This window comes from Caloenas nicobarica, chromosome 1 (genome assembly GCF_036013445.1).
Source record: "Caloenas nicobarica isolate bCalNic1 chromosome 1, bCalNic1.hap1, whole genome shotgun sequence".
Classification (NCBI taxonomy): Eukaryota; Metazoa; Chordata; class Aves; order Columbiformes; family Columbidae; genus Caloenas; species Caloenas nicobarica.
In genome coordinates, this window is record NC_088245.1 from 171,286,636 (window position 1) to 171,308,746 (window position 22,111).

The 22,111-nt window shown below is 35.8% G+C and overlaps 1 protein-coding gene across 1 annotated transcript in view; it reads right to left on the reverse strand.

Annotated features, from left to right (window-relative positions):
* The window catches only part of UCHL3 (ubiquitin C-terminal hydrolase L3), a 41,476-nt gene that overhangs the window by 14,085 nt on the left and 5,280 nt on the right, over nucleotides 1-22,111 (reverse strand). The window contains exons 3-6 of the mRNA XM_065649445.1: nucleotides 14,824-14,952; nucleotides 12,201-12,357; nucleotides 11,761-11,846; nucleotides 10,668-10,715 (exon numbers count right to left, since the gene is read on the reverse strand). Of these exons, the coding sequence (XP_065505517.1) occupies nucleotides 10,668-10,715; nucleotides 11,761-11,846; nucleotides 12,201-12,357; nucleotides 14,824-14,952 (420 nt within the window). The remainder of the gene's footprint in view (nucleotides 1-10,667; nucleotides 10,716-11,760; nucleotides 11,847-12,200; nucleotides 12,358-14,823; nucleotides 14,953-22,111) is intronic.

Genomic DNA, 22,111 nt, shown 5'->3' on the forward strand with positions numbered 1-22,111 from the left:
TTGCGGGGCAGAAATTCAAGAGCTTTGCTGACTAGAGAGTTCATGATAAAAGGCAAGACACACTACATTATGTTTTACAATTTTGTAAGCTGCTGCTATCAAAACAGACAAGCTTGTTAGTCTTCCTGGAATCTGCAATACAGTAATTGTTTACTTAGAAGTAGTTAAAAAAATGGAACTGAAAAATTTGTTGAGAGTAGGAATTTACTCTGGCTTTGATGCATTCCATTGACTGGAAGCTGTTAAACTATCTACTTTTGCTCTGAAAAAAACCCCTCTCTTTTAGCACTCTCTAATTACTATGAAACCATTAATAAGACTTTGAACAGTACCAAATTTAAGATTCGTTTAACAGTACATGGATGACCAGAATATGTCTTTTTTAAAAGCCTTTTCTACTTTTGTTACCATATTTACCACAATTCTTCACTTTTACCATTATTAATTATTGCACTTATTTCTTTGTTTTCTGGCTAATATTGCTAAAAGAAGAGAGAATATATTAAAAATGCCCCTTGCCTGAATGAAACCAGAAAAGACTTTAATTTCCCAAACCCGAATTTATAACCTAGAATGCAGTTTAAGGCAACTAATATTTTAAATTAAAAGATAATTTAATGTCAATATTACTATTAAATTAATGTTAAATACACATCTCCAAATAAAGGATACAAAGTTGTACATTTCACGTGTAATTTAAAATGTGGAAGACAAATTGTAACTTGAGAGATTCTATTCAACCAAGACTTACTAACTGCTAGAAACTGCAGAGCAGAGAGAATTAGACTAACTTCACAAGATGAAAAGATCACAGGAGCGTATTTCTGTGCTGAAAGTTGTAGCAGGTCAAATATCTGAAGTGGTAAAACAAAAGCCCTGAAATAGAATTGAATGTTATTGTCATATAAACCAGTAAGCACATTAAGTTTATGGTTTGTAATGCAAAAAAGACATTATAAACAAGTTAAAAGCTTCATGGAATAGGTCCAAAAAAGGTTCAGGCAATTATCATCTGCCCAAATCCAAAAGTCATTCCTATATATAGCTGTTACTAAAGCCTAGAGCCATTTAAATCTAAGATCAAAGGAAACACCTATAAAGTTGGTCAGGCACCAAGAGCTCTGCTTTTGCACATATCTAAAACTGCAGAAGTTTGATAGTGCTGAATAGCTTATAACTTGGCTCACGCTCAAACCTGTCAGGTTCTAGAAACAGGGATCTGTCTGCTCATCTTGTTTGGGGAACCCAATCCAGCCAAGTATCGCAGTCCACGTCTAATACCTGACAGGACAAATCAGCATCTGGTACTGCATGACCATTTATTTCTAAGAAGAAATATTCACTACTGATTAACTTGCTAGTGGTTACAAAAATTCACCTATCTGGAAATTCAAGTTCGGGGCATCCTCTCAGTGGGAAGTTCAAGTCCATGCCACCTTCCTCTAGAGCAGGGGTGTCAAACTCATTTTCAGCAGGGGGCACATCAGCCTCACGGTTGCCTTCAAAGGGCTGAATGTAATTTTAGGACTGTATAAATGCAGGAATAGTTTGACACCCCTGCTCCAGAGGCTCCAGAGGCTTCCCTGTCCATAAGCTGACAAACTACACTGGGACCGGGGCTTTCTTCTTTCCTCCATTTTAAGGTTGTGGTCACTGTGTAAAAAGAAACACTAGTTGCACTGGGACAGAGATCAAATGAGCTTTAACTGCATGCCAACATCACAGGAAACTTGGGAAACAGGAGGAGATACAATACTTTTAGTCCTGGTCTTCATTCCATATGCACAGACTTGAGATCAGAGGCCCTGCCACATGTTGTACATCTGCTCAGCTGAGTTGGTCCATGCGTGTGCAATAACTCATCCCAACAAACTAAGTGTCTGTAGCATCACTAAACAGTTTTTTTACAGTAAACCCTGTAGTAGACATGGGGCAAGGTTGAAGTGACAATAAAAAGTACAACTTTTCCATCCAAATGGGCAATATAAGAGTTACAGCTTTAAGATTAGATTCAGAGAGGATGTACTTAATATCTGTAATTTTTCCCCACCATCTTTTGAGGCTTTTTTTGGATTGATTCAGTAACTGCTCATTATTGAATCAAACACAATGTTTTAAAGGGTCTGTATTACAGTTCAAAGTGTAATAGCATTTCTCTTTCTTAGAAGTCACTATCCTTAGTGGCTTTTTTTACATGCAAATTAAATCTATGCATCACACTGAAAAGATTCTCTTCATCCTCCTTCCTTCACAAGTGTTTTAAATTTTCTAACAGCATTTCAAGCCTGTTTTGGTGGTGGTGGTGAAATCTAGAGAGACATTAAGTTCCTTCAAGCTTTTAAAGAAGATAAGCAGCCAGACGGAGAAAAGGAGCCTGACATAGGAAGTATTCCAGAGGCAGAAGTTGCTTTATGAGCTCATCTCCAACAGCACACCACAGAATTCACACGAACGAGAGACATTATGAACATCAACAGCACGAACAGCCTTGTTCCTAACTACAAGTTCCTTACATGCAGTAAAAGCCAGCACAACATGCAAATTCTTACAAAGATGAGGTTCATAAACTCCACTCTTCATAGACCCGCTTGTTTTCTCAATATTACAATTATCAGCATTAATATGCATTGAAACCAAGGCTACGGCTTTTAAATTGAATTAGGCTACATCTGCTAGCTGATCAACTTGTGTACCAATAAGTTTAATTATTGTTTCTGCAGATGGTGAAAAGAAAAACTTTACAGTATTCTCCATGTCAATTCAATCCATGATTAAGGATGGACACTATCCCAACACTATCACTTTGCTAGACATATGTGTAAAGAATTAGCTTAAAGGTGAGAAAAATGCTGAGATCAGAGCACCCAAAAAAACCTTTCCAAAATTAGTGATATTTTATCTCTCTCAGAAGACCTAAATTTAAGTTCTATGGCCTATGTTAGGCAAAAGTCAAGCTAGATTATCACAATGGTGACTTCTGTGATCAAAAAGTAGTGGAATTTTAAAAAAAAAAGAAATTTCCAAGGGTTAGGGAGCTCTGCAAAACCTAATTTAACTAGATTTTTCAAATAGTTTTTCCTCTAAGAGTTTTTTCTTCTTAAAATAAATTTAACATCATTGCTGCATACCCAATTACCATATTTTTAGCATGCTTCCTTGAGCAAAGTCAGTTGATGCAAATTCAACTCTGAGTAGTTTTAGCCCACTTTTTAGCATCACCTGCATTAGTAAAATGTTAGCAGTCTTAAGGATTGTCATTCTTATTTTTTTCCCTCCAAAGTAGTGGTTGGATTAAGGAAAAAAAAAAAAAAGAGCACCAAATCAGTTTCTCTTCTGCCTGAGGGAAAGAGGGTGAGTGTGAACTCAATCATCATCTGCCAGGATCAGCCTGCTTAAAATGCCAGTGAGCAAAGCCATGGCAAGAGCCTGCTGCTTACTGTCTCTTAAAATATATAGTGCAAGAACATGGACTGGAGAGATGCAAAAAACCTACAGCAGTTGGGTGGTAGAGATGTTGGATGCAAAACTCAATAAACATTGTTACTTCCACTTGTTATTTATTTCTTATGTACTTGTTATTTAAATTCATGGGCTGCTTTATGGGTGCGAATATCCTCTATAGTTCTTTCATTCTAAGAATCAGAGTTCCTTCATACAGATTTTATGGTTAAGCATAAGACCCACAATAACAATTCAGAGCAATACTGTGTTAATACCTTATCAGTTATTTGCTCAGTAGCAGGTAGAAATCAGACTGATGCATGTCTCTGAAATACTGACACATTTAATAGCAGGACAATGCAATAAGTCAAAGACTAACCAAGTATAATTTGCAAAACATTTCACATGATTCTAGTAAGCTGATTTTTACACTTTTTACCGTGTAGGCTGTAAAAGAGAAAAGGCTATAGCTGACGTTTTTAGGCAACATCATTGCCTTTAAAGGAGAGCTTACATGCTTGTTCTGTAATGCTAAGCTAAACAAAAATAATCTTAGAAACAGTTATATAATTGATTTTATATTCTCCCAGGATGCAACTATTTCTTTACAAGACTATGGATTATTCAGAAGAAACACTGAGGAAAAGGGGCTATTTAAGAAAAAAATCCCAACATATGTTCTTGGCAGGAGCAAAAGGGAAGCTCCTTTATGTTTCTTCTCTAACAATAAATTGTAATGCCCCAGGGAGCCAGAGATCTTTGAAAGTTCAAGTTTTACAGCAGTTGAGAACAGAGTGCATGGACTTTACTTAGTTCTTGCCAATGTTAACGACTGTTACTGTGATCAAAGTCTAACTTAGCACATTCCAAGTAAGATTATAGTTCTCAAGGCACACTAAACAAGTTTACAGACTGCAGTTTGCAGTTACGGTTTGAGTTAAGGAAGAAATCAAGCTGTGGTAGCTTTTTTAGTGGCTGCCAACTTCATGTTAAAAATATTCCTGATCATACTTGTGAACAAAAAGTGTATCTAAGTATCCATACTGATGTGCACAAGTATTTCAGGTCTTTTGTGAACATCTGAGACCAGTTCTTACTTGTGACTCTTACACTGATAGTATCAAGCACCAATTTTGAGTTTCAAAGGCTAAGTTTTCCACCATCAGTATTCTTGATAGGGGGCTAACGAGGTGCAAGAATGTTGTTTTCATTTGAAGTGGCAGCTCAGATGCAGCACCTCAGTCTGCTCAGTTCTGAGCCTCGTTTAACCCAACATACAGTTCTAGAAACCCAAGCTGACAGTTGGTAAATAGATGCATAAAGTGTACTAAAAAGACCCTCAAAACCAAACCAATATCCGCCCTCCCCCCGTCCCAACCAGAACAAGCTACAGAACACAAGACGATATTTTCTGTGCTCCCAGAAATAGTCGATATATTTTATATTCTAGTTCTGGATTCTTCTCTCTTCTGTAATAATTAGTAACTGAAACACTGTTGGTTAAGCTTCATTTAAGGAAGAGGAAAGAAAAACCAGGAATTTGAGAATTTCTAATTTTCTGCTATGAATTTAGGCCATGAACAAAATCTTATTATTCTTTAACCAATATCTAACATAGGTATTCCAAGCGGCCATTTGACTTTTATTTATTTGCGTGATTGAAACATTATTTTGAGCTATGCTGTAATAACATTTGAAGAAGTAAACTTCCCAAAGACCACAAATCACATTCCACTAAGCAGTAATGCATAAACCACACTAAAACTCCCCGTCCAAAAAAATTTTGACCACAAACACAAAAGTGGTTCCATATGCTGCCAAGTAAGGCGAGACATAATAAAAAGTTCACTCTATCATTTGAACTTTATAACAAAAAGTGATATGGAAAGCTATGTGTCAGCAGTTAGTGATACTTTGATATTGCACAAGCAGCCTGCCCATTCCTTAGCACCACAACTGTTTGAGTATTTGCGTTCCACAGCAGCAAAAGCTGATCTAAGCCTAGTCAGTTAAGCCTTTTCTCTTCCCAGGAGCGTGCTTCTAACATCTCTGTGCCACCAATAACTCCTACAAGGTCATAGGATGAGCTCTTTCAGGAAGATGACGGAAGACAGAAGATATTGTAGGTAATGTGACAATCCAGAATGATTTCAGCCACAGATGCACACAGCACAGCTGGCTACAACCTCAGATTCTATTACCAGAATGGTATTCAAACAAGGGTTAGGCATGTCAAAGCCTTTAGAAATGCAGAAATTGAATACAGATTATTCTCTAGATCTAATTCCTTGACTAAAGGTCAATTAATATTTTCAAAAGTACTTCATATGGTATAGTTTGCCATTTTTCTTACTGTAGAATTGAGCTGCAATGAAGCATAGTTGCAAAGTTGTGGATATGGATACCAGTAATATGAGAGCAGAATAAAAATATCTCGCTAGTCACATCATTATGTTCTCATATTAAAAAGGTCATTTATTTCAAGAATCAGAAAGAATAATATTTTGTACCTGGAATAACTTCCCTCGAGCTATCATGGAATATCATTGTTTAACTGAGTTAAACAATCTCTACTGATTTATTTCTATAACAAGTGTGCTTTTGTATTTTCCTCCTTTCCCACTCTCTCAGAAAACTATACAGTAACCTTTTAATATAAATGCAAAGGAGTAGGATACAAAATACGTTTCTTCTCCAGCTCCGAATTCAAAAGGGCTATCTGCTCTGCCAAAGACTTTAGACCTGGAAGGCTCTCTCATGTAATGACAAGTTTTATTGTTTTCAAAAAATCCTACCCTCAGATTTTCTGATCTGTTATTTGAAAATAGTTACTATGATTGTTTTGAAAGAAAAGAACCCAAGATAGCAATACAAAAAAGTTAGCTAAGAACTTAACTGTGATCAGTGCTATTAATTGCTACTTTTCCTCCCTCAGATTTTGCCATAACTTCTTCATTAATGACGACTGTAGATTAGACAGCTACTGCAAATGCTCTAGCATCCACAAACTGAACCAGTTTGTGAACTGCTGAAGGCAGCACAGAAAGAACAAAATGAAAAGAAGACTTCAAACATTGCTCAATATGAAGCAACAATATAAGGAAGAAGCAGGTTATATTTGCCACATTTTCAGACATCCCAGATATTATAAACAAAAGTATATGCTCAGCAGAAGACTCATGAAAGAATAAAGAGGATCTTGAGTAGCTGGTAACTATCCTAGTCTCAGCAATAGCTGCTGAATTTCAAGAGCTATCATACAGCAAGAAGAGTGAGCTGGATCCATGAAACCATAAAGACCTAGATCCTTTTTTTGGCAGCACTGGATATGAAACACCTGTCACTTGAGAAAGTGCAAGCTTCAGCAGCATAAAGTTTAACAGAAAGACTGTTACAAGTTTTACATTAATTACCCTCATTATAGTACTGGAACATGGGACCAGAATCAAACCATCCTTGAAACCCCTGAAACCAACACCATGTTTCTCCTGCGGAATTATTCCCAGATCTTACTGTTTGCTACTAAAGTAATTTTAAACAGACCTACATTTTTCACACATAGAAGTACACACAGGACCACGTTATCCATTTATTTGCTTTGCTGTAGCAAAAAAGAGAGCCACGGAGCCACAGAATCCAGGAGTCTTAACACAGAACTTGAGTTAAACCTGGTCCAAAGCCTGACATGAGGGATAAACCCAAATTTACAGTCTTCTTAATTTGCAAACCTGAAATAAATTAGCAAAATGAAAACTGCTTAACTAATCTTAAAATTTAATCTATTTGAAAGAACAAAAAAACCTTCTTATTTTTAAGAAAATGTCTACGTTGTTTAATAAAAATTCAGTAAACTTCATTAAAAACTTCACATATTTTAATACCAAAAACCTTCCCAAAATACTAAGTTCTAATCCAGTCTATAGATGGCCTGTAAAAGTTTAAAATGCAATACTAAAAGTTATTTAATAAGAAATCCCAGAAGCAAACTGATCACTGTAACTCTTCTTCAGCAATCACTAACTGGAATGTAGAATCTAGCAGTCCACTTACATTAAAGTTATACAAGTAATATCTTGTCAAATACTTTTGTTTTTTCAAATAGAACTCGTCTTCAAAACATAAGAAATTCTAAAACAGTGATCTGATTACAGATTATCCTAAACCAGAAAGAAACCCTACCCACCAAACAAGATGAATAGAAGGAACACAGCTTTTTTTTACTCCATTACTTCTAACCCTTTATTCCAAAATAGACTTGCTTTATTTTGAGGTCTGAAATACTCGCATACATGGAACAGAAACACCAACAAAAAATCCACTAGCATATTGTAAAAATCACATAGCCAGTGAGACGACTAAAAAGTTTTGAAGACTTGGCATGACTGTCAGGAGCAATCAACAAATAAAGGCTTTATGTAAAAGCATTAAAGGCTGAATCCTCAAATATCTGAGCTCAGGAAAAAGAAAAGAAAGTATTATCAGAAGAGAACCTGTCTGTATTCTTTGCTATTTTTAAACCTCCTAAATCTCAAGATTCCAGAAAATTTTACTTTTATCTCAATGGTGTAATGGTGTGTTTTGCATGGGGGAAAGAAAGAACTGAATCTTGAAAGCAGTTAAAAGGCTTAACCAAATCAGCAAAGCCAACTGCCATGCATCCCACTTTTGGAAGTTATTCTAACACAGTTGAGCTTAAGCAACATTTTCAGAAGAATTTGAGCGGACAGTAGTATGCAATACCTATCTAAGGGGCAGAAATACCCACAGAGCAAGGTATTCTAAGGAATCATGCAAACCAAGTTAATCATCCTAAACCAGCAGGCCTGCACGTTTTCTTAATCTTTAGTTCTGTACGAGACCTGGAAAGGACTTCTTGCTCACAAAGCTACAGCACTTACTATTAAGCAACTACATAAGCTGCTTTATTCAAAAGAAAGATTTCTGTGCAAAATGTCCTGTCTGTTCTGGGGGCAGAACCAAAACCCAACAGAGTCACAGGAAGGCAAACGTGTTCCTTTCCAGTGCTCTGCAACAAAGTATAAATTCTCAGGAAAGTAATCATAACAAGAATTGTTATACAGGAGGAAGGGAATTCTCTTTTGCTTCAATGATGCTAGAAATTATCAACTTACTCTGCAGGATAAGTCAACATCCTTGCATGACCTGCATCTGCCAACTTCAGGACCTTCAAGGGCATGCTGTTCATCAGTCCCTTCACCACTACATGAAGATATACAGCAACATTTAAAATGTACCACTGGAAGGAAAACTACTGAGATTAACTCACTCCAACCCTCAGTTACACTTCCCAGCATATTCACATTTCAGATTTTGTTTTGTTTAAAAGAATTGTACATTAAGCTAAAGCAATTCCTCCTGTATAGACGAAAGGGGAAATCTTGCTGCCCATTTAACTACACTACAGTAGGACAGGATCTTCAGGCAATCAGATGTTCCAGTAAGATAACTTGTTCATTTATTCCCTCCTTGGTTGATGGATCAGGACTATTCTGAAAAATGGTCCTAGGACACGTATTCAACCATTTCACTATTTCAACTTTGGAAACAGAGAGGCAGGAAAAAGTTATTTTACCAGTCTTAGGAATATCCATATTGAATTACTTCCAGAGTCAGTTATGCAATATGGAATAGTAAATATTTGGCAAGGAAACTACATATTCAATATTTGTGTTTAGACAGGGTTGCTAAGACAATCTTGTAATTTTTTATTATGAAAACAGTCTTCACCTTCCCACACAATTATTAACTTCTGTATTGCAGTTATCTTGATCAGGAAACAAATTAATTTGTGGAAGTTCAAGAAGTTAATCATCCCTTATTAGGAGATTCCATCATCACTTAGATGCTTCCTGAATCTTTACAAAGACTCTCAGGATCCACATAGCCCTTGCATTTTCTTTCCCAATCATTCCATAATTTCTGCCAGAAGAAATGCATATACAAACCAATCCCTGGATGAATATCACAGTGCATCAAAACAACTAAAGAAGTTTTTCGCTTTCACAAGGACCTTAGGAAAAGATTCAGTCTTCAGCAACTTGTGGGAATAATCTCCATAGCCTCTCTCTCTTACTGAGCTTGCCAAGAATACCTACAAAAGGACACCTTTGTAAAGAAAAGTGACCAGACTTTTTGGAGTCTCTCACTTAGAGAAGGAAGAGAACTATGAATCTGTTCTGATGTTTCTTCTTGAAATATAGAACCTTGATTAATTTAGAGAAAGAGATAAGAAGAAAGAGTGGCGGGTATTTTTAAAAGAAAATATCACAAAGGAAGTTAAGTATCTATAATAGAAATGGTTAAAACAATTCTCTTAATTTTCATTTCTGGATGGTGGGGCAAGAAGGAGCAGAAGGGATTGCTTTGCTTTCTCCCGCATTGTTTAGAAGACACTGCATAAGCCATAAGAAGAAAGAAAATGTCACCTACCAGACTTCAAAAAAAAAAAAAAAAGCGCAGATGAGCCACAGGAGTCACAGTCAAAGACGGCAGTTCCTCTCTTTGTCAGACAAAGCAGTCCTGGCAACAACCTAATCAATTTTCTTTTTGAGGAACAGATACTGAAATCTGAACCAGAAAGATGGAAAACTGCCTTAGTATGACTGAAAAATGCTCAGAAAAATGCTGAATTTTAAGTTCATGTTTATTTTAAGTTTTTTTGTTGGTTTTGAGGTTGGTTGTTCTGGTTTCTGTATCACCCAATCTGTTGGGGGATAAAAGCTTATAAATACATGAGAAATTATCTGAATTAGTATTTGTGTACAAATAGCACATATACAATGGCAAACCAAGTATTCTAATACTTCTCTTCCTGAAGTAAAATTTTTCAGACTCTCGTAAAATGTTTGTTCCACTTATATGATCACTATGGATCTTAACAGTCTCAGCTACAGATTCTAAACTCAAAACCTCAATTTAAATTAAAAATACTATCACTTGATGTTTTATTCTTAGGTGAAGCTTGAAAAGATCATCCATGAAAACAAAAAACAAACCACAAAAAACTTCAAACAAGTTTTCGAGTTGGTTTCCCCCCTCAACAATTCCACTTGCCTTTGTGCCCTGATTTTCAAGTAATGACACAATACTGCGAACCAAGCAATAATCTCAATTTCACTATAAACCTTTAATATGTGATTGTTTTAATTTCAGTTATATTCAATTCAAAGTAGCTATTAACAAAGATTTTTTTAAAAAATTAATACCTCAGTCTGACCTTCATGGGCACTGGATTCATGAGTGACACGAATAGCCTAAAATTAAAACATATTTCAATCAGACTTTAAATGAGACACTTCATTTTATCAAATGCTGTAGATGTAACTATTTTTGTTCAGTGTCTGCAATAAATAAAAAGTTAATAAACAAATAATCTCCACATCCAAGGATCTCGGGAGACCAATATTTCAGTTTCATCGCAGTCAATTCAAATCAAATACCTAAGAGTTTGTAATGGCACTTTTACACAAGGAAAACACTATGGGCAAGTGTTTTTGTTATGTATCACTTATTGAGCAGACAAAATACTTTAGATAGAAGCTCTGATCAGACATCTTGTGTCCAACATTTCTACAGAAAACGTCATCGAACATCTTCTGTTTCTGTTTACTATTACCCTCAGCCACATGTTAACACCCTTGTTCCTGAAGGCCACACAGTAATCTTAAATTGAACTCAGACTTGGAAACCATCAAGATTGTCACTTTGAGAATCATCATTACCATCATCCTCTCCACCACTAGCCGGACGTTTATGCCCCACCCTTCCAAACAGCACTAAGATCTGGCGAACCACACTATCAGCTAGCTCATCTAATTGTTTGGGGTAGTGGAGGAAGGGGATTATATTTCAGCCAATTCAGCTCTTTGTGTGCCCTGAAGTGCCAGAGCCAAAAAGAGATGACTAGAAGGCACAAATGAAGAGAGGCAGCAGAAGGACCATCCTTTCAGCAATAGCCCCAGATCAGCTTAAATTGACCATTAAACTCGATCCTGAGCTCACCAAAAAGATTATGGACACATTTCTCAGCCATTTCGAAGTAATTTTATACTAAGCCAGCAAATTAATATGGATGAGGAACATGGACAAAATCTATTCTGCTGACCGAGCTATGGGCAGGCAGGAATACTTTAAACTACCAAAGCCAGGGTTTTTTTGGTAGCAACTGTCTGATCACAAGCTCACATATAAAATAAAATTCTTTAAGTGCTTCACTGGATCAAGTCCTAAGGACAGTACCTGCTCATGCAAATAATTCTTACATCATTTTAAATAAAAGTAAGAACACATGATACTAACTTCATAAGTTTCTAGGTATTTGGCCCTCTCTTCAGGAGTCATAGATAATGAATCTTCTAGGAACTTTTTCAGTGAAGAATTAGTTTCTTAAAGAAATAAAAAAAAGACACAATTAGAGTCACACTTCAACTCCAGCATCATTCAAAGCTTACAGAATGCTTCCATCCAACTAAAGATTTAAAAGATATAATTAGATTGTGTCTTTAGGACACTGAAGGCTGACTGCAAGAAGAATTTCCACCTGATGCAGTTCACAATGTTTTGAGTGCTTTAGTTCATGGATTAATACAAAATACTGTTTTTATAATTATAGTAGAAATGCTCTTTGAATAGGGATCATTCTTTATGAATGGTTATATTCAGAGAAAATAGTATAGAACCTAATCCTTCCCTCCATGCCTCCCCACGGTTAAGGAAAAAAAGGGAAAAGCCAACCTTACCAAAGTTCATTTTATCTCTGTTGTTTGCAATAGCATGAATTAGCCCAATTGTTCCACAAGCATTGTTAATGGTCTGCTTCATGAAATACACTGATGATTTAACATCTTGTCCCTTTGCTTTTATTCTCTCTTCTTCTTCTGTTCTGAAGGTTTCATACTAGAAGAAAAGATAAAGACATTTCACAAACAGTACAAATAGACACTGGTTACATCATCCAAGCAAAAATAATTTTTAAAAGCAACAGCTATCTAATAAAAACCAAACCCAACTTCTAATTTGAGACAACAAATGTGATGCAACAAGAATATGAAAACCTATAATTTCTTAAACCAATGTCTTTACACTAGCCAAAAACCAGTCACACTTAAAATATCATTTTGAAATATGGGTTATCTAACATCATTTCAAAAATGTTCAAAATATTTCCTCGATCCAGGCACCCGTCACTGTCTCTCTTCAACACAAAGTTTTTGAGCAGAGAGATCTCAAAGCTCTATCAAGCAAACTGTAATACTTTAGATGTTTAATCAGCAATAAGTAGTCTTAACGAGTTCCATTTTTACATTTTTTTTTTTCAGGAATATAAAATAAGATTCATATAATGCTCACAGATTCAAAATGGGCCCTTCAAAAGCCATATTCAGAAAGTGAATGTTTATTTTCCATAGCAATAGAAATCATTTAGTTTGACTGAACAATCTAAAGTACTTGTTTTGTAAAGATCATCACTGACCAAAATCTAGTATACTGTGCAACAGTGTGTCAGTTTAGGGGGGGGGGCAGCGGGAGGGGGGAAATGTTGTGTTTGGGTTTTGTTTTGTCTAGAGCCTACAACACGGACTAAGAAAGTCATTGACCTCTAAACTGCACAATAACCCTAAGATTATCTGTATACTAACAAGAGTAACTTTCCCTAAATGCAAGTTCAAGCCAGTAGATATATAGGAAACATGAAAGAAAGGAACTTCTGGACAGAAGTACAAAGACAGTGTAGAAAAGTGTTTACAAAGGGAGCAAAATTAAGAGGCACACTTTCATAAACATACACACAGCCAAGAAATATAAATAAATAATTAAATAGAAGCAGAATATAACCGGCCATACTGAAAGGGAGACTGAGGAGGAGAAATGTACTCCAGAAATACAAAATAATGGTCAAGAGTCTTGTGGAGCTCACGCTGATCAAAACAAATCTTCAGAACCCTGGGACTTCACATGGAAGTGTCAGCCTTCACACACTGAGGCTAAATAGTTGATAGAAACACTTGTGTCCCTTATGTTGCTGAAGGATTAACATGCTGGAGAAAATCCCAAATATTTGGCTGCTGGTCAAATTTGATTGATTGACACAACAGAGCATATGCTGCTTCTCTGGCTCTTTTTGTCATCTGCTTCTTCAGGATGAAATTGGATACAGCTTCTGGAAAAAGAGGAAGGTTGTTCTTTCCCATGGGATGATGCTCCCATCGCATGATCGAAGGAAGGAAGTTTGCACAGTCAGGGAGGCAGAAGTGACAGTCTCAGGAGCTCAGACCTGCAGCTCAGGCAACCAGACAGAAACCACAGCACACAGAAAACAACGCCTCAAAGGTGATGAGAGGGGAAATTTCTTGAGGGGAAGTGAGGACCATTAAGAGCTTCCATAAATTCAAAACTATTAAGGTGGCTGAAAACAAGCCTGAAAAGCACTGCCTGTACAACTGTGTTGGAGAAACTGAGAATACAAAGGTTTACAGGACCTAATGAGTAAGAAAACTGACCTAGTCACTCTTCTATTTAAAAGAGGTTTTATTATAAAAGTTAAGCCTTAACAGCTAACTGCTTTGTCCTTATAAACCACACGTTCTTTTTGAGAGACACATTAAAAGGAAGAAGTTTGGGCAGATTCACCTCAAACTTTTTGGCTGACCTTATCACAATCACATAAGACCTTTATAAATTGAAAGGTCAATATGAATCACACATTTCAACCTACATATATCCTTTCAGTGTTATGTAAGACAGATGTCTTCTCTATGTAGAAGCATAGGACACAAAATAGGCAGACTTGAGGATTTAGTCAAATGAAGTATTTCAAAGTCTAACAGAGAAAGAAGGGGGTGGGGTGCATGGAAATCTCTTTCATCTTACAAATAGGTCCCATCTGTCTAAGAAGCAAAAGCCGTACTGGTGCTGATGACTGAACAGAAAGTGGATTGAAGTTTGGTCAGTGCAACAGTATGAAAACACAAAAATAGTTGCATTTGATATAGTCCTACATGCTACCTCTTAGTTTGCTTATGCTACTGTAGCTTTCTGCTACAAGTAGCAGAACTGAGGCATTTCGCAGTGCGTATTTTTAAAAAAGTCTTAAATTGTCTGTAATAGAAAAATGTGAGGTGTATTTCTCTATGCTTCTACATTGGCTTTTCCCACTCCAACTTGAAAAGAAATTGGAAATATACATGTAAGATGATCAAAAGAAGGTTCTGAAGGAAGCGTTTTGTTGTTTTTAATTAAGAGGTCTCTTGAATAAGGTTTGAGTCTTATCTTGATTCTGACAGCAAAGTACAAGACTCAAACTGTTCATTCCTATTTCATTTACAACAGAAGTGATTAGCTGATTATTAAATAAACATTTACCTTTTCTGTTATTGGAAAGAGAAGTAGCACTGCACAGACAGGTCTTGGCACCATGCTTAGCAGTTCTGGTTCCATACCATAAACATCTACAAATTGCCAGTCAGGATGTATACCTAACTGTTTGAGAAACTGGAAAAGAAAAAAAAAATTGAATAGTATTAAATGAGTATGCTCATATACATATCTTTTCAGAAGCATAACAGAGTATTTACAATGTTAAATACATTACAACAACCCATACTTTCCAATATTTAAGGAGAATGAAGGAGAATAAATGAGATTCAAATTTTAATAAACAAGGCTGGATAAATCTTAGCACTAAGAAAGACACACAAAATCCCTATGGTTTATTTATTTAAATAGCTTTATGAAAGGGAAGTGAAAACATTCCCAGCACTATTTACTAAGGCATTAAAGGATTTTAAAAAGTGTTTTGTCACAAAATAAAAGAGTACTGAATATTCACTTTAACTAGAAATCAAAGGTCAGATCACGTATGAATAAACTTATGCTATTATTTGACTCCATGAGTACTTCATAATACCTGACATCAGTGTTCATGTTGAAGCTGCTGTGTTTCAGCAACTCAAAAAAATGGGATCTTTGATGGATGGCCTTTTGAGCAAGAAACACAAGACACATATTTTAGTAGCTGTACCTTTTAACATGTTCTTGTAAACAAAAAATCCTTTCAAACTATGATGGAGTAACATATTTTGGAGTAGACAAAGATTAAGTGCCAGACAATAATCACGAATCTTCAAGTAATTCTCAGTTGCTTCTTTAGAACTTCTGAAAAGCATTTAAGCCAAAGGCTTTCTGATCATTTTTCCTACACTACTGCTATATGTTGCATTACAAAAAGTGATTTTTGGATTTTTTACATAATCTTAAGCCACTTAATAAGGAAAGAGAGACTGTAGCGCCTACTAAGCTTTGACAACCTTTGTCTACAATTGGGTGTTCACTTTTTAATCAGATATTCTTCTGTTACTCAGACAAGTTATGTACCACAACAGTTGCAGCATTAGTACCTATATATGACCTAAACCAATTTGAAATATCTGTATTATCAGAGTCTGAAAGAACCTAACTGAATTCAGAAACTATTGTTATTATATACACATTGATTATCCATAATTATAGGAAAAAGCTAATTGTCCACTGTGGCATACGCGAATTGTATTTTGAAACAATACTTCTACACGTAAAATAAATTAATTTCAGAGAAAAACTTAAAGATGTGGGAACCCTGTGTATTTTCCAGAAAGTTAACATTTTACAACTTAATATATTTCTGCTGGAAAAAAAACATTCTATAGGAAAATCTTACCCAGTCATGGGGGGCTCTCAACTTTAAAATAAGGTAAATATGCTGATAAAAACAGTTGCAAATTTAAATGCCTGAAAAAACATGCAGCAAGTAATATTCCTCTACCCTCTATAATGAAAAAAACAACTCCTAAAGTACTTATTTAGCCAGCTCTCAACAAAACTCATCTCTGCAGTTCCCAATACTATTCCCAAAAGCGATACTGCAGAAGACCAGAGTAATTTCCCCATTATCTTTCCTAGAGGGGAAAGACTGCTTTAAAAGCTTTGTCATACTTCCTGCCCAACGCTATTTTAAGAAATCTATTTATCGATACGTTTGCAGTAAAGACGTTTAAGAATCACATTAAGATGATAAGCCTAAATGAAAAGCATAGATGACTCTTCCTTCCATAATCCAGCTAGTGAGCATGTTTACATATACACACAATAATTCAGTAAGAGTTATGCCATGTTTGAGTAGATCCACACCTACATAGATATAACTGTAAGAAATACCCAAAATGAATATTTTATTAAAACAAAACATGAGAACATGCAATGAAATACAAGTGTCTTCATCTAACATGATATCCCTTCAAATAGCACTTTCAACTTGTATTGGGCAAGAGGCAAGGTGGTGGGTGGTCTTTCAGGAAACAACCAAGGGGCTGACTCTCAATATTTAGAGATACAAATGAGACAGTTTCTACAAAGGCTGAATGTATGGACAACAGGTATTTGTAAAGTGTAAGGAAGATTTTTACCAGTAACACTTAGGAATATATTCTACAAGAGGACACAGCAATAGAAAATATACATACCCTGAAGTTTTATCAAGGGAATGAAGCTGCAGTTTGCAGCCAGTGTTTTGAGGGGAAAAACAAACTAAAAAAGAAATCCCCCAAACCTCCCCAAAAACCCCAACCAACCAAAAAACTCACAAAACCACACACCCCCCCAAAAAAACCCAAACCAAACCAAACACCAACCAACAAAGAAAAACTCCACGAAATGCCAACCTGCACTTTACCATTTTAAATGCATTATTCTCTTTCCATTTTACACTGCAAGACATGACAACAAAACCAAGGGCGGCTAAATGCCATTTAAGTTTGAAAAAAGTTTAAAGAGTATCTTGGAAAAATTAATATGGCTTTCTGTGTATCTACAGTAATAACCTATACAGTTCAAAGAGCTAGTTCAGTATTTGATTTTGGCTGCACACAAAATATGGAGATTTTATTTTCATAAGGCCACATAAATTCTCTTCTCTTTTTTCTTACACTACCTAATAATAATGAAAAACATGGACTGACCATAAATGCAAAGAGGAAAAGGAGGATGAAGGGGAAAATGAAGTGCCTTTATCAAGCTGTCACGGAATTTTGTCCCCTTCTGTACAGGTTTGTGGGACTGGGCACAAGTCATCATTAAGGCATTGCAGAACCTTCCCTTTTTGACTAGTTTAAAAACCAAGATAGTTTTGAAGTACAATAAGAAAATTCACTCAGAAAGTTGCGTATGTAATACACCAAGCTCTTTTGATTCTGTATCAACTTTAAGTCTTGCCAAGATTGGGAAGAAGGCCAAATTATTTTCTTCTAATGAAAATGGGGAAAAGGGAAAGTGTTAAGTATTTACTAGCTGATGAAACAGAAGACAGTATCTTTTGAACTCCAATTCTAATCCTCTAGGTTGTGAAGATTACTACTTTGTGAATAACAAAAAAAAAATTCCGAAGAGGAAGGGAGTGCATGTATTGGTGCATCAAAATATTATTTGTACTTCCAAGTACTTTTCTTATTAAGCCAATGACTAATCTTTCTACCATTTTTACTGCTGTTATTCAGAATTGTGGGAAAAACTGAAAAAATACCATTTATTGTTCTGCAAGATTACATGAAATAAGGATACGAAAACCCAACAAAACAAAAACGCTTACCTAGAAAAAGGCCCCACAACGAGAAGAGGCAATGCCAGAAGGATCACATTAAGCTAGTGGACAAATAAGTGATGTAGGTTCTCCTGTCCTGTTCTACACCGCTGGGTAAAAAAAAACCAACTGACCAAACCACCACCACCAAAATCACTCACACACACAAAACCAAAACAAAAACAACTCCTCTCACACACAATCCCCCACATGCCACAAACCCCAAATCAACAAAATGCTCCCTATCCCAAATAATAGCTGCTCAAACTCCTGAATGAAATATTCAACATTACTAACCTCCACAGATACAGGATGTCTTTTATTACGTTATTGTACTGTCTAGAAACTTTACAATCTAAGAAATTATAAGTTTCAGTATACAAGGAGGGTGATGACTAGAAGTGATGGTCAGCACTACAGAGAACAAAAACATAGGCTTAGTATGACAGGCAGTGATCTTAACACACAAGCAGCCTAAAAAAAAAATATTGTAGAATCATTAAAAAAAAAATTATTAAGGAAAGATCCAAAATAGGCAAATGTGATATCTCTGTGTATCAAGAGGGTTTCATTCATGCCTGTGAAAAAAAATGATTGAGATATCCTTCTGAAAATTTAGTAAGTAGATGATAAAAACTGGTAGCATAAGCCCCTGTGTAAGAGAGACTGACAGATAGGTAACAGATGAACAATAGATGGCAGGATGGGAAGAACCTTTAAAACAAATATTTGGAACTTATTTTTAATGTGGGGACATGTAAAGAAAAAAAGGAGTTCAATCAATGACACAGTCATATAAGTAATCTTCTGTAACTGTGTTCTGAATGAATAAAGGCAAGGCAAGACTGTATTTAGCAAGGTCAGGGAGAAGAAATCTTGTAGGAATAAAAACAAATTGCTAGGAACTACGGAAAGTTCTTTAGAGGGACAAAAATCCATATTAGATGTGACACAGGAAGGTCAGAAAAGAGGTGTTACAAGCAACAGCTTCAATTTTGGCAGGTTACCTGAATATCTTAGTAAGAACTAAATGAAACTTATTCTTTTTCTCCCTCAGTCTTTTTCTAGCTCTTTCCTAGGCCAGACAAAGATGCTGGTACAAAAAATAAATCAGGCACCAAGATGTGAAGCAACCCTGTCCCCACTGACACAAGCATTCCTGTTCAGGGCAGCAGGCAGGTCTGACAGTGGCATTCAAAGGGAGGGAATGCTTTGCATTCCAATTATTCCGCAATTACCCCAGCAATTTTATTACACATACCTACTGGACAGAGCAGTTAGGGTACTTTACACCGTATCTGAGGGCTCACTGACTTTCAGCTGTTTACTTACAGCTTATTGATACTACATACTCAGGTTCACATAAAATAGCAGCTTTCTATTTCTCTAGATCTGCACAAGAGAGTATTAGATATTCTTTTTCAGTCACTGCTTATCATATTGCTGACTGTTCTTAGTTTATATGTGTTCAAGTATAGAAAAGAAAAAAGAAAAAGCCCTATCTATATTACAGAAGTCTTACAGAGGCTCAGGAAAAAACAACAGCAGCAACAAAACACATGCCACGTCTGTATCTGGTTTAATCAGCTTTTTCAGAACTTAACTTTTACTGATCGATGTCATATTTTCAGTTGTCTCTTTTCTTGTATTAAAACACCTTCCTGAAAAACACTTTGTGGTTTTTCACTACTCCAGCTAACCATTAGACAAGAAGTCACTTTTGAAATTACTTTCCTCCCACATGCATTATCTGCACATCTCATGAATTTCTCCTTTTTTCCCCCAGTACTCCAGAAGGCCCTTCTCACCTGATTACCACCATTTTCAACTAGCTAAGGCAGCGTGCAGAGAAGATGGAGTCAGGCTCATCTCGGACATGCACAGTAGAATGATGAGAAAAAATGGACATAGGTTGGAACACTGGTAATTTGAACTGGATAAGGAAAGCATTTGAAAACAAATTTAAAAACATAATGATCATGGTCATACAGTAGCACAGGCTGCCAAAGAAGCTGCGGAGTCTCCATCCTTTGAGGAATTTCAGAACTTGACAAGTTCCTGAGCAACCTGTTTTGAACAGAATATATGGTTGGACTACAGAATTCTAGAGGTGTCTTCCAGCCTACCTGATTCTACGCTAAATCATCACAAACTGTAAATCTGTATGTCTAGATGTTAGTTAATAGCAAAAACATTACAATAAGCACATTAAGGCATATTACCTATGAGGTTTTCATTGTCAGTACCACTACTTTAACCTACTGTTAGGCACTGAAAGAAGCACAGAGCAGTTATCTTTAATACATGATTCTGCTTTGAGGCACACTGACTACCTTTAAGGTTCACAAAATTTATTTAATTTTAAAAAGTGCATCCTTATTTATTTTTAAAGAGGCTCAAAAGTAGAATGGAAACCCAGTGGACAAAGGCAACCTAGCAACATCTTGACCCAGGCGACTTGGCTTGAGCAGTTTAAAACAGTACTTCTGCCAACACAGTTACACAGCCAGTAGGAAGATTTGATTTATGGGGTTGATGGAGATGTGGATAGGGTAAGAAAATAGTACAATTTATTTTAACAGAAAATTTCTGAAGTAGTTAATGAACGATTTAATTACAGTCTGAAATAGCCACACACTTTTCCACTTTGTCACTTGCATGTAAAAACAGTGAGGACAAATACTGAAACAAAATGGACTTTGAAATTTAGGTGCCATTAAAGTTGCACAGTATGTGCAAATATTTCAAGAACGCCACATTCTAACTACTAAGGCATTATACTCAAGATTCTGAGTTTTCCACATTTTGCTGTGGTACTTATATAGAAGTTGGAACCATGAAAACATAAAACTGGCAAAATACACAAACATTTGGAGACACTCAGATGCAAAAGTCAAAGAGCTTTTGTGGCAAGAACCAACTTTTGTAATCCTCTTTTAAATGCAAATGCAAACTAAGACACCAACAGAATCTGCATTTTATTGTACTTCTGCTCAGTGGATTAAAGCATCGCTGTATCACAACAAAGCCACAGTTAAGACTTTCTTCTGGAAAAAACAAAACATGACTATGGCTTTAGGGAACTGGAAGACTACATCTAAATAAACTAATTAAGACAATCAATATTTTATCACTTTTTCATTAAAGCATAAGGATTTTTGACACTTTGTTAAATTTAAGCTAATCTCTTTCCCTAGAAAGTAGTAAGACCCTGCATAAAATATGTCTGATAGAATTATCACCAAGAAAAAAAAACAAACACATAAATTTCAAGCATTTTTCTATAAACCCAAAAATAGATGGCTGTATTCGGCCTGTTAAGCATCCAGTTCTTAAACTAATCTATATTACAAATATAAATGCATAATATTTTGCTTTCAGTTCTTCATACATCATTTCTAGAGGCATATTACAACAAACTGTTTGTTTCTGCATGGAAATTCCTTTATAGAAATAAAGGAACCACCCAAACAATAGTTTATTATTTGGACATTATAAAGATACATTTCTTCATTCTTTCATTATGACATTTACAGAATTAAAATGAAGGGATCATTTTTCAATACATTTTAGAGAAAGCATCTTTCAGACCATTCATCAAAATGACTGACATGACAAGACAGTAGCAGCTGTAGAAACTTTAGTTCTATACAGCCAGTCAAAAGGCATACCAGAAGTAAACACATGGTTGTAACTCTTATGAGGTACATTATTCTTCTTTACCAACTGGTCCTCGCAGTGGCCATGATATAGTCTTGCTCAAACTAGAGATGCTCCATTATAATAAATTTACTTGGAAAATTAAAGATTTATAAAAAATATCCTCAAGTGCTGTATTTCAGGACCTTACAAGGTTCAAGGAATACAGCCCATTTATCAACACTTTTTTTTTTTTCAAAATTTGCAATGGAGAGAACACTTTCAACTTCATCAAAAATGTGATAAATCTTACACCTACAAAATTCTTATCCAATAGTGCAAGTTTCTTTAGGGTGTCTAAAATAGTAGCACTGACTTCCAGTTATTAACTTATTGACTTAC